General features: G+C 39.6%; 1 protein-coding gene across 4 annotated transcripts in view; it reads left to right on the forward strand.

Moving 5' to 3' along the window:
* USP6NL (USP6 N-terminal like) overlaps positions 1-13,859 on the forward strand; it is a 127,663-nt gene that overhangs the window by 90,188 nt on the left and 23,616 nt on the right. For all 4 annotated transcript variants that reach the window (XM_072955174.1, XM_072955173.1, XM_072955175.1 and 1 more), the window contains 3 exons: positions 3,655-3,735; positions 11,038-11,145; positions 13,356-13,465. In XM_072955174.1, coding sequence (XP_072811275.1) covers positions 3,655-3,735; positions 11,038-11,145; positions 13,356-13,465 — 299 coding nt within the window. The remainder of the gene's footprint in view (positions 1-3,654; positions 3,736-11,037; positions 11,146-13,355; positions 13,466-13,859) is intronic.

Here is a 13,859-nt window from a genome sequence, read left to right on the forward strand (position 1 = left end):
ATACATGTTGTTCTCACATTCTCAGGGGAACAGAATCTTCTTGCACTGGGGTCCTGCTGTATGATTTTTAAAATTGCAATAATGAACATGTCTAGTACCCAGTCCTTAGCTTTTGAATACCATTCCCCATTAAAGAGAACCACTGTTTCTCAAAGGAATGTCTGATCTAAGTCAAAAGTGAGTCTGAATTATTTTGTGCCAGATCGGGCATGTCTAAAGGATCTATTTGAAAGGGGGAAGTCTCCAAATATGAGGCAGTCCAGCCAAATTTGGGGCAATTTGAGCTTCAAAAAGAATAATGATAATAATAATAGATTATAAGACACTGAACGAAATAGGCCTTTATACCATAGTGACAATTAAAAATGAGGAACTCAAAAGAAAAAACTTAATAGAAAAATATCAGTTAATAATACAGAAAGAATCATAGAAAAAAACCCATCACACCATTTTACTACTGTCAGATCAGACAAATAGTTCAAGGTGGCCAGATCATAAAAGTAACAGGAAGTGAAACTGGAAGGTGAGTTTGGGCCATATTATAAAGGGTTATCCATTTAGAGATTAGAACTTTATTTGTAGGTAACATGTAGCCATTGAAAGATTTTACCCTGGGACCCATTTAGAAAGCCATAGCAGCGTGGAGGTTGGATTGAAGACAGGCGGGCTCCCTGTGAGGAGTTACTGCCTTCATCTAGGGATTAGGGTTGCTGAAGCAGGAGACATGGATGGAAGCAGCAGAGTGTCGAATGGGCGTGGGAGGAAGATAAAGGAAGACTGAAAACAACCTCAGGTTCTCCGTTGGTTGGCTTGGCGGGTGTGGTGCTGTTAATTCACATTAGGGAAGGGAAAGTCAGAACCACATGTGTAGGGAAGTCGTCTTGGGTGTGTTGTGCTGGAAGCTGTCTGCTGAACTTCTCCATCGAGACTAACTTGCTGTTACATTCTAGTTTGTCTTGGTGTTACTGATTCCATAGAAGATGGTGTTCCTTATCCCATTTTTCTAGAGTGCTTTAGTTCACATTTGTCACATGTGTTTTCAGTTACTTCTTCAGAATGCATTCTGGAATAGTTAAGCTGTAACATGTTTGGTGTTAAAGTATATTTTACCCATTTATTATAGATGCATGGGTGGGGAAAAAAGACATTTACGTACGTTCATGTCTGGTGTAGTTGATCTGGCAGCATTATAGCGTTAACACTTAAACCTTATGGAACTACTGATGTGGAATTTTAAAATCCTATAGCCTGAGAGCTTTTCCCAAGGTGTATCTTTTTTTCTCTTTTTTAAAATTCGCTGTAGGGGAAAGAAAAGAATACTTAATGATTCTTAAAATCATTCGTGTTTTTTGTCCTTGCACATGAGAATGTGTAGCATTTAAAATAACTCTCCCTGTATATGAAAAGCATTAGAAGTAGAAAAAAAAAGTGCCTTAAGACAAAATAGCTACTTCTTAAAGTGATTCATTGATGATTTAATAGTCATAGACATGAAAGACTGCTGCATCTCAGCAGGGTTTTTCCCGGCACAGTGTATGTTACTGTACTCCGGGGTTGGCTTGAATTCTTTGGTGTTTTCCGGTTGGTGGAGAGAGGGATTACACTTTGAAGAAGTCGGAGGAGGAAGTGCAGACGAACAGGAAAGTACCAAATGGCATCCTGGATCAGTCTTAACTTTTCACAGCTTGGCCTTCTCTACAGTCACATTTAACAGAAACATTAATTAGATTTCAGTGCCCCACTGAGTTTTAAAATTAAACAGATTTCTGAAACCATCTGTAGCATTTTATCACTTAATATAATGAAGAATATGCTTAACCTTTTGAAAAATGAGAATCATGACAGAATATCTTTTGCTCACAGGTGATCATCTTTGGTTAAGAAAAACCCATCAAAGTTTTTAGAAAGAGTTAACAAGTAATTCAAGAGTTTGAAGAAGACGCCAAAATAAAATTCTATGAAAACATTCTTGGTGGGAATCTTTTCCTAAATTCAGGGTTTTCTTTGGGATTTTAGTGTTTCCTTTGAATCTGAAGCTGGTGGTGGCGGGCCGGTGCTGTCTGTCTGTCTGTCTGTCTGAAGCTGGGCTGAAGACGGTCAGCGAGGAGCCGCCTTTCACCCGGGAGCTGCGGTCCCAGGACCGAAGCAGGGGCGCGGTGGAAACAGCATAGGAGCTGGTGCAGGTTCTGGAGTCTAGCTGGCTGGCCTTGAACTTAGGAGAAGGGGGACTCGGATAAGTTGATTAACCCTGTGTGCCTCTGTTTCCTTGTCTGTAGAGTGGGGGAGACTATACCGACCTCATAGGGGTGTAAGGAGCGTACATTTTTGAGCACAAAATGTATCTTCAGAACGATTTTCTTTGTTGTGTAGTCTTCCATTTCCTTGCTTTTTAGATACACTTACTACACTTACAGAGGCCTTCAGAAAAGGAAATGCTGGGGCCGAGGAGAATTACCAAAATAGCAGAATCTCCGCTCGCTCATAGGAAGGCGTTCTGTCGGCTTTGTGCCGGGGAACAGGTGGGGGTTAGGTGTGTGCTCCGCCCACACCGTCCCTGGTGGTGGGGGGCAGCGGACATCTCGGCGTCGTGGGAGCAGGTGGGCGTGGCAGCGGGGGCGGCCCTGCGGGCCCAGGAGGGGACAGACGGACTCGCCTGGGCCCGGGCGGAGGGATCACCCAGACTTCTCCACTGAAGAGGGTGTTTTTTCCTGCCTGAGAGGACGGGGTGCAGATGTGCTTTTGAGGCTAGCTGGGCTCCCAAAGTACAGGAACAGAGGGCTGTTTTTGGCCAGTTCTTTTCGAAATTTACAAATCAGGTAAGTCACTCTGCTGCCTTAGGAGTGAGTAAGAGATGAGAGAGAGGGCCCATGCTGTTTCTTTAGCCCCTGCGGTGCTGAGCTGGCTGAGCAATATGCCTGTCCCTGCTTCTCGGGGTGCTCCTTCCAGGTCAGAGCCCTCATCATCGTCCAGGTCTTCGTTCAGGCCCGTCTGACTGCCCTGGGTGGGATTGACTGCTCCCTCCGCCAGCACTGGGGTCACCATCTCCGCCTCTCGGCCGCAGCACCGGCCACAGCACTGTATGCTCCGTCAGGTGCCCTTAGCAGATGGGGAGTTTTCTTTTGGGCAGCAACTGTTGCTTATTTTTGTACAACTTTTCACTAGCATGGTGCTACTTATATAATAATCTCTCCACAAATAAATACCCAGTTCTCCTTTATAAAAACCACCTTTGTCACTGAAAACATTAAGATGCCAGAATTTAGTAAAATGTGAAAGAAGAGAATGGAATTTTGAAGTTGTGTTTTTGTTGTTTCATAAAAATACTTTAAAATACTAAAAAATTTCCTTTTGGCTTAAATTTGTAGAATACACAGGGTTTTCAGAGATTAATTTTTAAATGTTAGAAAATACAGGATTCCTTTTTCTTTGCCTACCCCAGTGGAACATCTGTATGTCTTAACTTTAAGGAATAATGTTGATGCAAATGTAATCAATTATCCAACTTTTTTAAAATGTTAGGGTATTTGCTGTCTAATATAGCATAACTTTTTTAGTAGTCCGTTTTTCAACAGCATTTTGACCTTTTTTTTTTTTTTTGGTAATTCTTAAGAAGCCTCAAACAAACAGTAACAATGAATTTCAATTTTATTTTAGCAAAAGCACCTGGAAATTGAAAGAACTACTAAATGGTTGAAAATGCTAAAAGGATGGGAAAAATACAAGAACACTGAAAAGGTAATTAAAAATGTTCCTTCCTTATGAAACTATACAAATTTAATGTAGATTTTCCCACTTGAAGCTCCTCTTTAATTATAAGAGTATTACATTCATATTCTTTTTTTAAAAAAGTAAGTTTAATTTAATTTAGTGGAATGCCTCAAATATGGAGTCTTTTTGTTGTAACAGAATACCCAGTTCAAATTGGACGTATGGGACAGTCCAGAGGGAGATTGGTTCCAGGAGTGATTGAGTTCGGCATTGGTTAGGCTGCCTGTGATGTGGTTTCTTCCCATCCGTCTTCTCTGCAGTGCTGTCAGCCTTATGTTGGGGTCGGCTTCCCTTTAGGGTCAGAATTGCTGCATTTATTCCAGGCTTCACATCCACCTGTCACATCACCCAGGAGGAGCAAGGGGCTGACGTCGGAAAGCTTTCTCTGCAGCAGGAGCCACTCTCCTTGTCCTAGTGTTTGACCTCATGGCCTGTGCTTTGAGAAGCTTCTGGCTGACCTCCCCTGAAGTCTTTCCTGTGTCGAGTTTGTGCTGTTTTAAATATTAATATGAATGCCAGTCATGTCAGTCTTTAAATATTGTCAAGTTTCTAGGGGTACAGGCTTTCCAAAATTCTAACTTCTGCTTGAAAGGGAAAATGTAAACAGTGGCAACAAATAAGTCAGTTATTTCCCTTAAAGCGACAGTCTTACTTCGTTTATTTTTGAGAAAATATCTCCCAAATACCGAAGTCTCAGCAACCGTAGTTGGTTGGTCTGTCTTCCTTTCCAGTAACAGCAGTGTGCCGCGGAAAACGGGCTCGGCTCAGATGATGATGCAGACGGCCGCGTAAATGCTCTTTCCTGAGGCCAGCCCTGTCCTTCTGTGTGTGGTACAGTGCCGTGTGTGCATCCCGTCTCGTCACCCAGACTGTTAGCAAGACGTGTGCAGGATCAAGGGTGGAGACACTTGGGCTTTCTTAAGTGCACCGACTTCTTTTGTAAACTATGAGCAGAGAGAACTGTGGCTTCGTCCGTGTCCTGGCGCCAGGAGCTTCACCACCATTGCTTTCCTGCTCTTGGTGCAAAAGTCAAGGCGGTGAAAAAGGCAAATGACATTTTAATATCATTAGGAAAATAGTGTTTGACCTCATGGCCTGTGCTTTGAGAGCTGCTGACATCTAAGCCTTGGTTTCCTCATCAGTAAAACGGAAAAGATAAAACCCTTTTCCGAGAGATGAAAATTTAATGATTTCATGCAGGTAAGGCACTTGGCACTGCACTTTGCATATAGGAAGCACTGAATAATGTTAACCACCACTGTTAGTTTTTTGAGGGAAGGTTGGACAATAAAAAAAGTTGAAAGGAAAAAAGAAATCTTCCATAATCCTATAGCAAAACACAATTGGGTGTAACTCTTAGAATTTTTGGTCTGTTTCCTCACACTTGCTTTCTGCGCAATTGTTTTCCTTTTTACATAGATACAAATTGTTATAAATCAGCATTTACCAAGAATTCCAGGCAGCATCAGTTCTTTGGGGTCTAACAGGTGTTACATAGAAGCAGTATTGCCTGATGGACCATCCTAGCTTTGGACCCCGAGTCTGCCACGTTACAAGCAGTGTGACCTGGGGGAAGGTATTTAACCTCTTCCTACCTTAGTTTACTTATCTCTTAATACCTCCCTCAAAGAGTTGTTTTGAGGATTAAATAAGCTAATTCATGTAAAGCACAAAGAATAGTGCCTGTACTTAATATGCAGTCGGTAACTTATATTATTACATGAGAAATAAAGTTGGGAAGAATTAAAGCTAAACAGAGGTCAGCAAGGTTTCTTTACTCCAGGTCTCTGCAGTTTCTTTAATATTACAATGTGGTAGACATTTTTGAGGGACCTTAAATTGTGTGACACTGTTCAACCATGAAAATCTGTTCGTCACGGGGAATCTCACAGGACTAATGTCACTTGTCTTTTTGAGCATCCTAAATATCCGTATTTAAAGTCTGTTAGACTCCTGCTGTTTTATTTTCATCAGGAGTGAGCTCCTCTCGGGCTGCTGACTGCGTTAAGGTGTTTCAGGAAGCACCTCAGGGTGGGATGTTGGTCACGACACCCGTGCTCTCGCTCAGCTCGTGCTCCTCTCGGCTGCCCTGAGCTGACAGCTGCTCCACCTGCCGTCTCTATGGAAAGATCGCTCATGTGCTAATTACAGGATGCATTTCGATGCATTGCATCTGTGCTTTAATCTCAGCTTCAGTCTAATGAAGTACTTGTAGAATTACATGGCTTTCTGTCCTCTGGTGTACGTGTGTCTGTGAAAGTATATAAGCCCCTGTGAAAATGAGCAGTTCCCCTTATTCTCCTGACAGCAACTCTGGCTAATGTACTTCCCGGTAAGAGAGATTTTAATAAAGCTCTTTCTTTGGGGTATAATTTTAAAGCACTTTCCCACAACTATAATGCTAGAATTATTTGATGATATACATATGGTCAAGTCTGGTATGAAACAGAATGCACCTTCTAAAAGGATTACTGCTTTCAGTTCAGACCCAACTTTAAATTGCATTGAAGTAAAAAATAGTATGTATTTTTCTTCTCTTCCAAGGGGAGATTAAAGTTTTCTCCCAACAGACTCTGTACTTCTGTGGTAGGAGTACAAAGAAATATCTTAAAATATCTTGAAGTTAAAATATAGCTCTGATAGAGAATATCTGGGTTTTTAGAATACAAACTTCAATGAAAAAAATTGCCATTAAGATTGATTGCCTGTGTGTTTTCACAGTGACTGCCCTCTATGTACGCCATACTGTATTTTTAAAATATAATCAGTCTATTAAATGGAGAGATGAAGTTCTGTCTGCTAAGTGGAGGCTGTTCTGATTTAACTAGTCATGATATAATTGTGTCTAAGTTCTGTCACTACAGATAACACATATTTTTTTCTTGAGGCAAATAACTGAACGGACCTTTGTTGGTCAGATAACTAATAGACTTGTATTAGCCAACATTTGATTTTACTGACGTGAAAATGGAGGCACAACCTTTAAAAATCAGTTTCTCAAGGTGTTTATTAGTGACCATCAAGGGATCCTATGTCCAGATGTCAGGGCTTGTTTATTGCACCGTCTTTCTGCTAGCTGCCCCCTTTGATGTCTGTCAGTAAAAGGTCAGAAGGGAATAGAATGCGGTCCTAAGAGACAGAGGGCCTTGTGGATGGTTTAAGACTTTTTCAGATCCAAACTCAGGAGACTCTTGTCTATTTGGAGGCAGAGACATAGGGACCAGTGGAGCAGGGGTGATTGAAGGACACAGAGAGGCCAGGAAGAGCCCAAGCATCTCAGAGAGGGAGCTTTTGTTTCGTGGCGAATGCTTGCTGTTATGAAAGTCCCACAAAACTGAGCCAAACTTGCCAGGCTGACAGGTCTACTCACTGGCACCATGATCATGGACACTGGCACATTTATTCATGTTTTGAAATCACTGAGGTTGGGAAGATGTGTTGAAAACATTAGGTCAGTTGGTGGAATTTTTTTTTTTTTTTAGTTGATGAATTTTAAAAATATACCTGTGTGACTGAAATAGATTGGTTTTATTGGCACGTGAAGAGATCCTGGAAACAAAGGAAGATTTCAGGCCACCTTATTTATTTAAAGACTTTATATATCATATCTATAAAACAAAATTGTAGCAGAATTTTAAAGGTAGTACTTTTCAAGTTGGAATATTAAAATGTTAAAATCCAACATATAGAAGTTCTATATCATGGTTGTTCAGACTAGGATCTATAAAGTCAGATTACCTGTATTTCAGTTCTTCTTCCTCAGTTTACCATTTGTGTGACCAGCTAGTTACTTAATCTTTTCTATGTCTTAATTTTCTCATCTGTAAAATGGGCATGATAATCATAGTACCTGCCTCTTTAGGAGTGTAAAAATATTAGGAGAAATAAATTGATCTAGAAATTAGTATCTCAGCTCCTAATAAATCATTATTATCCTCACTGTCACCTCCACCCTCACCCCCACCCTCATTTCTCCTTTCTTGCAAATTCTTGCATATCCTTAATATTGAGTTTATTGTCATCTTCTCTATAGGATATCTTTCCTAACTCTCATGCAGAATTAATCCCTCCTTCCTCCAGTATCTCTAACGTAGTCTCAGGATGAGACCCACTGTGCTGCACCAATAACGAAGTGACAGCCACAGCAGATTCACTGCCCTTGTCTCCAGCACCTTTACCCTAAATGTCTTCTGGTTTCCCCTTAGAATCTCACATGTCCTCCTCCATTAGGGCCAACTGCCCCCTGAAATCACCCCGCAGACCTAGATAGAGCAGTGCCCGCTGGTCCCCCTTTCCCACTCGGGCTCCCTGCCGGGATGTGATGCTCAGCTGTGATAGCAGTAGTCTGTGTGACTGGATTATGAAGGTGGTACGTCCATAACTAGGTGATTATGTGATTCTCTGTCCCACTACATTGTGAACGCCACAGGACTTTTTCAAGTTTGTAGCCATAGTACCTATCAAGTGTTGGCCACAAAGCAGAAAGTCATTACAAAGTTTCTTTTTAGAATGAATGAGTGAATTTTGTTTATTTACTAGTTGGGATGACCAGCTATGACCTTTTACTGATACATTCTACTATTTTAATAAAGTTATAATCTCTAAGAGGCAGTGTGATTTGGCAGAAATACCCTGAAGTAGGACTAGGAAGATGGAATTCTTGGCCTAGACAAGCCATTTCTCTGTTCTTTGAATTCCTTCCAGTTAAAATGGAATTATAATTTAAAATTCTTATTTTAGGATCTCATAGTTTCATTCTTTTTCTGCTGTTATTTTCTGTACATGTTTCATTTCATTACCTCCCATAGCTTGAATTCCAGATACATACCTTTTTATTTGCCTTTTAGGTTTTGAATACAGTTTTTATTATCATTATTTTAATGCTTTCTGCTCTTTGATATCCTTAATATTTTCCATTTCACATATTTTATTTTACTGAGTCCAATTGAGCAGAACAGTGGATACTACATACACCCTACTGTTAGAAAGATGATCTTTGTTTTTTATAACATAAAATCAGTATCTTCTACTAACTGATAACTTGTATGTACTTTTGAGCAAGTTATTTAATCTTTTTGTGATTCATTTTCAAATTCAACATCGGTAAAATTGGGATAGTAATATTTCATGAAATTGTTAACATGATTAGATGAGACAATATATAAAAATAGTTTTAGAATTTCCTGCACATAGTAAAATCTCAGGAAAAGCTGGTTTTAATTGTTACTATTGATGATAATGACAGTGTATCAATATTTCTTTTTCAGCTTTTGCCACGCATGCCTCATTTTTCATTTTAGCCCTGGAATAACACTGGGACCATGACTTTTTTATTTCTACCTGAAATTTCTCCGTTGTTTCTTCTTAGTTAAATCATGGCAATCTGACTGATGTTTGTTTTGTTTTTCTAAATCTAGTTTAACTTCAGGATATACAGTAGAGAGTAATTTATGTACAGTTGTTGAATACAGAATTGAATGAAAGCAGTAAGTTATGTGTAAAGTCTTTTAAGCAATACAGTAAAAGGTGTACACGTGATTCTTAATTTTATTCATTGAAAAACATCCGTCAAGTCTGTCAAAGTTTATCTGTTTATTTGCCATTGTATTTTATTTGACTTCACAGTTTCACTTCTCACACTTGCAGTACTTCCCACGTTCTGATACTCATGTTGATTACACTTTAGCATATTTACTGTAGAAATTCAGGAGATAATTTGAAGAAACTTTTAGTGGATGATATTCCTTTAAAAAGTTATGTTTATTGTGATTTTGAAGTGAATATAGATAAACTGTCTTTAGAAAAAGAAATCTTAAATTCACTTTTTTAAAAACCACACGGAGTTTGCAGTTGGTGGTAAATGTTCGGTGCGTGGGAAAGCTGAAGCAGCGGAGTCCAGTTTACACAAGCTTCCTGTGTGTGCTCCTCCAGTTACATCTGCTGCAGGAGTTAAAGCTCCCATGTTTCTAGTCACTGCTGAAATTTCAAATTTGAAACATACTGTGTCTATACCAAAGGAACAAAACTGAAATTTATGTATGTAATTATCTAACTGAATCACCTTCATAGTATTCACTGTTTCACAGAAGTTACTCTGCTGTATCACTCATGTAAAATCACACATAATTAGAGTTTCCTAAAGCTCCATCATGCTTAGTTACTACAGGTTTCAGTTTTAAAAATCTAAGTATATAATCGTAGAAGTTGAAGCTCTGCTTATTAGTTCACAGCTCGTCAACATTTCAGTTACTAGAACTTGCATCTTGTTTTCTTAGCCAGTCTATTTAAATACATTACTTTGATCATAAGGGTAACTATATACTTAGTCTTAACTCACTCCTTAAGTTTCCGCCTTAATTTGTTTAATCATTTCCCTTTAAGTTTCATCTACTTTTAAGTTTCAGAGTTTCCTTATGTACAACTTTGTAATGAGCATAATGGGTTTATATATTATTTTGAATACGTAATTAGCCTTGAGGAAAAAGAAATAATTATAAGAAGATGGAGATGTATGTTGAATCTTAAGATTCCTAGAGTGATAACTGTACTTTTCAGGACCCAAGAGTTAATGATACTGATAATTTATATGTAATTTCATTCAAAAGTGATGATGTCGCTTCTTGATGGAGATTCAGCACTACTTCTGTCTGGTCAGATAGGGTCAGTGTCACTTAAGAAAAGGACGACAGTTTTCCTAAAGAAACTATCAAGAGTTGAGAAGAGGAGAGGGAAGAGTGCGTGTGTGTGTGTTGGTTGGAGGGGGTGGGTAGGGGGCTGAAGACTGTGGGTCACTTTGAGTTATGTGATAGAAGGTTCTAGAGAGTCTCTGCCCTCCATGAAGAATCTTTGACACAAGAGAACCCTTTTGCTATTTGGAGCCTTTTAAATGTATAAGGCAAAAGGAAGAAAAAGTATGACAACTCAGTTGTATCAATGGGGGACTGTAAATCAGATGTTCAAGACTTAAGAAAGAGCGCTGACTATGCTTTCGTGCCACTGCAGGAACACCTTTGCAGTGTGTGAACATACTGACGCTGGGCTTACTCGGCACTTGCTTACTTGTTTTCTCTCTCCTCTCTGTGTGTGTGTGTCTCCCTGTTCAGATCTGAAAAGTAGAGATGAAAAGATGCAAACGTGTCATGTTAAATCAGATCAGTTATTGGGAGTAATTGGACAATAAAAAACTAACAAATATTAATTCATTTGATTTAAGGGACTAGTCTAAGCTTTGTCAGTTTGTGACTTTCAATTTATATTTCTTTTGATAAGTTTCATAGGAGAATTTACAAAGGAATCCCACTCCAGCTCAGAGGTGAAGTCTGGGCTCTACTCCTGGAGATCCCTAAAATGAAGGAAGAAACAAGAGACCTTTATAGTGTGAGTATTGAGAACCAGCCTGTTAATTTGAAATTCAAAATTAGAGTATAGTTGATTTATAATGTTGTGTTAGTTTCTGGTGTACAGCAAAGTGATTCAGAGAGATACCTATTCTTTTTCATATTCTTTTCCATTATGGTTCATTACAGGATAATGAATATTGTTCCCTGTGTTATACAGTAGAATCTTGTTTATCTGTTCTATATGTAGCAGTTTCTATCTGTGATTTGCAAACTCCTAGTTTATCCCTTTACCCCCTTTCCCTTTGGTAAACATTAAGTTTGTTTTCTATGTCTGTGAGTCTGTTTCTATTTTGTAAATAAGTTCATTTGTATCATATTTTACATTCCACATATAAATGAACGGTATTTGTCTTTCTCTGACTTTCTTCACTTAGTATGATAATCTCTAGGTCCATCTATGTTGCTGCAAAGGGCAATATTTCATTCTTTTTTATGACTGAGTAGTATTCCATTGTGTATCTGTGTGTGTGTGTGTGTGTGTGTGTGTGTGTGTGTGTGTACACACATACATACATACCACTTCGTCTTTATTCGGTCATCTGTCAGTGGACATTTAGGTTTACCTGGCACAGGTCAGAATGGCCATCAGTAAAAAGTCCACAAATGATAAGTGCTGGAGAAGGGTGTGAAGAAAAGGGAACCCCCCTACACTGTTGGGGGGAACATAAATTGGTGCAGCCACTATGGAAGACAGTATGGAGGTTCCTTAAAGAACTGAAGGTCGTTACCATGTAATCCAGCACTCCCACTCCTAGATACTTGCTTTTAACGTCGTAACTTTAGACCCAGTGTTGAAAACGCTGTCTGAGAGAACATACATGAAATCTAACCCCAGCACCTAGGACACTGTACCTGTTACACGGTAGGTGCTCAGGAATTACTTATTTAATTAATGAAAGAAGAAAATCTTACTTAGCATGCTGTAGTAGTTCTCTCAGGCCACCATAACAAAGTACCATGGACTGAGTGGCTTAAAACAACAGAAGTTTGTTGTCTCGCAGTTCTGGGGGAGAGAAGCCTGAACCCAAGGTGTCATCAGGACTGTGTTCTCTCTCGAGGCTCCAGGGAAGACTCCTCCCTTGACTCTTCCTCCGTCCTGCACTTGCCAGCATCCCTGGCCTTCTTTGTCTTGAGGCTGCATCACTCCAGCCTCTCCGTCCGTCTTCACGTGGCCTTGCCCTGTGTGTCTCTGTGTCGCTGGGTCTCACCTTACAAGGATACTAGTCATTGGATTTGGGGTCCACCCTGATCCAGTATGTCCTCTTAACTGAGTACACCTGGAAAGACCCCATTTCCAAATCAGGTCACATTCACAGGTTCTGGGCAGACACCAATTCGGTGGGGGGGGGCATTATTCAACCCAGTGCACATGCTAATATTAGAACTGTGGTTCTCAGTTACATTTTAGACTTTCTCTGCGTAGAATAAAGTTATCCAATGAGTGGTTAACATGAGAGAACGATTCAGTGAAAACCAGTCATACAGTAACAACAACAAAAGAAAGGACTTGCCCACCGGTACTTGCAGGCTTATCATTTTCAATAATACCATAAACGTTATTTTTACTGTTTGAGATTCCTCCAGCATTTCACCAAGCCTTCCCTTCCCAGTCACCGTCTTACTCTCTCTTTCCAAATGTGGTATAAATTGCTCTCCTTAAGTTGGAAGTTCAGTGGGCATGGAACAACTTTTTCTTAATCTGCTGAGCTTTTTCTCGCACGGTGAGATGTGCTGGCTCCTGAGCTGGGGCTCTTACCCACTCCTTTCTCCTGTTCTTTTCATTGTATCTCACTGTCGCTTGTCTCTGCTGGGTCTAGTGGTCCGTCTTACAGGTGAGCAAGGTCTGCCTCTAGTTGTGAGCAGCGTACCTGCAGCCTTAGCCCGGCCCAGTCATCCGTCTCCAACCAAAATGAAAATCTACTCTATTGACAGGATGGGGTGAGACGAGGTGGTGGGAGGAGGGAGGAGGGAGAGGTTGGAAGTAGGAAAGATGTGGGCACGGACCAGAGAGAGACCTGTAACTGTGTACCTTGTTACATTGTTTGCATTTTTGAACCATGGAAATAGCTTTACTAAATCAAAAAAAGAAAAAGGTTTTTAATGAGAATTATTTTACTGTTCGTCGTAGGGTTTTCAACAACTGACTTCCATAAAAATGTGCTTTCTTCCCTTCTTTTTCCTTTTCAGAAATTAAAACACAGAGCACGGGGTTGTTCACCTGATATCAGACAAATAGACCTTGATGTCAACCGCACATTTAGGGACCACATCATGTTTAGGGACAGATACGGCGTTAAGTAAGTAAAGTTTAATATTATAAAATATGAATAGCATTTATAAATCGTCTTTGTCAACTTAAAATGTGTTTAGAGTAGCTTGTATAGACTATAATTTGAATCCAGTTCTGAAGGTTTTAAGTTTTGGCAGATCATTTTGTCTATGTTTTATAAAATTTAGGAACCTATTTAACTTAAATTTTTAACCTTTGACATATAGTAGGTGCTATAAAATTGCTACAAAGTCATTTTATGATCTGAGAATTCTTAAATATGTGGTAGTTTTATTAAAACTCTTAGAAAAGAAATGAGAGGTTGCATTACTTTTGAGAACAGTGTCAGTAATCTGTATATCCCTATAATCTTGACTCCACACACTGATGGAACAAAAGAGAAAAAAAGGAAAATGAGCGAT

Source organism: Vicugna pacos, chromosome 35, assembly GCF_048564905.1.
Source record: "Vicugna pacos chromosome 35, VicPac4, whole genome shotgun sequence".
NCBI lineage: Eukaryota > Metazoa > Chordata > Mammalia > Artiodactyla > Camelidae > Vicugna > Vicugna pacos.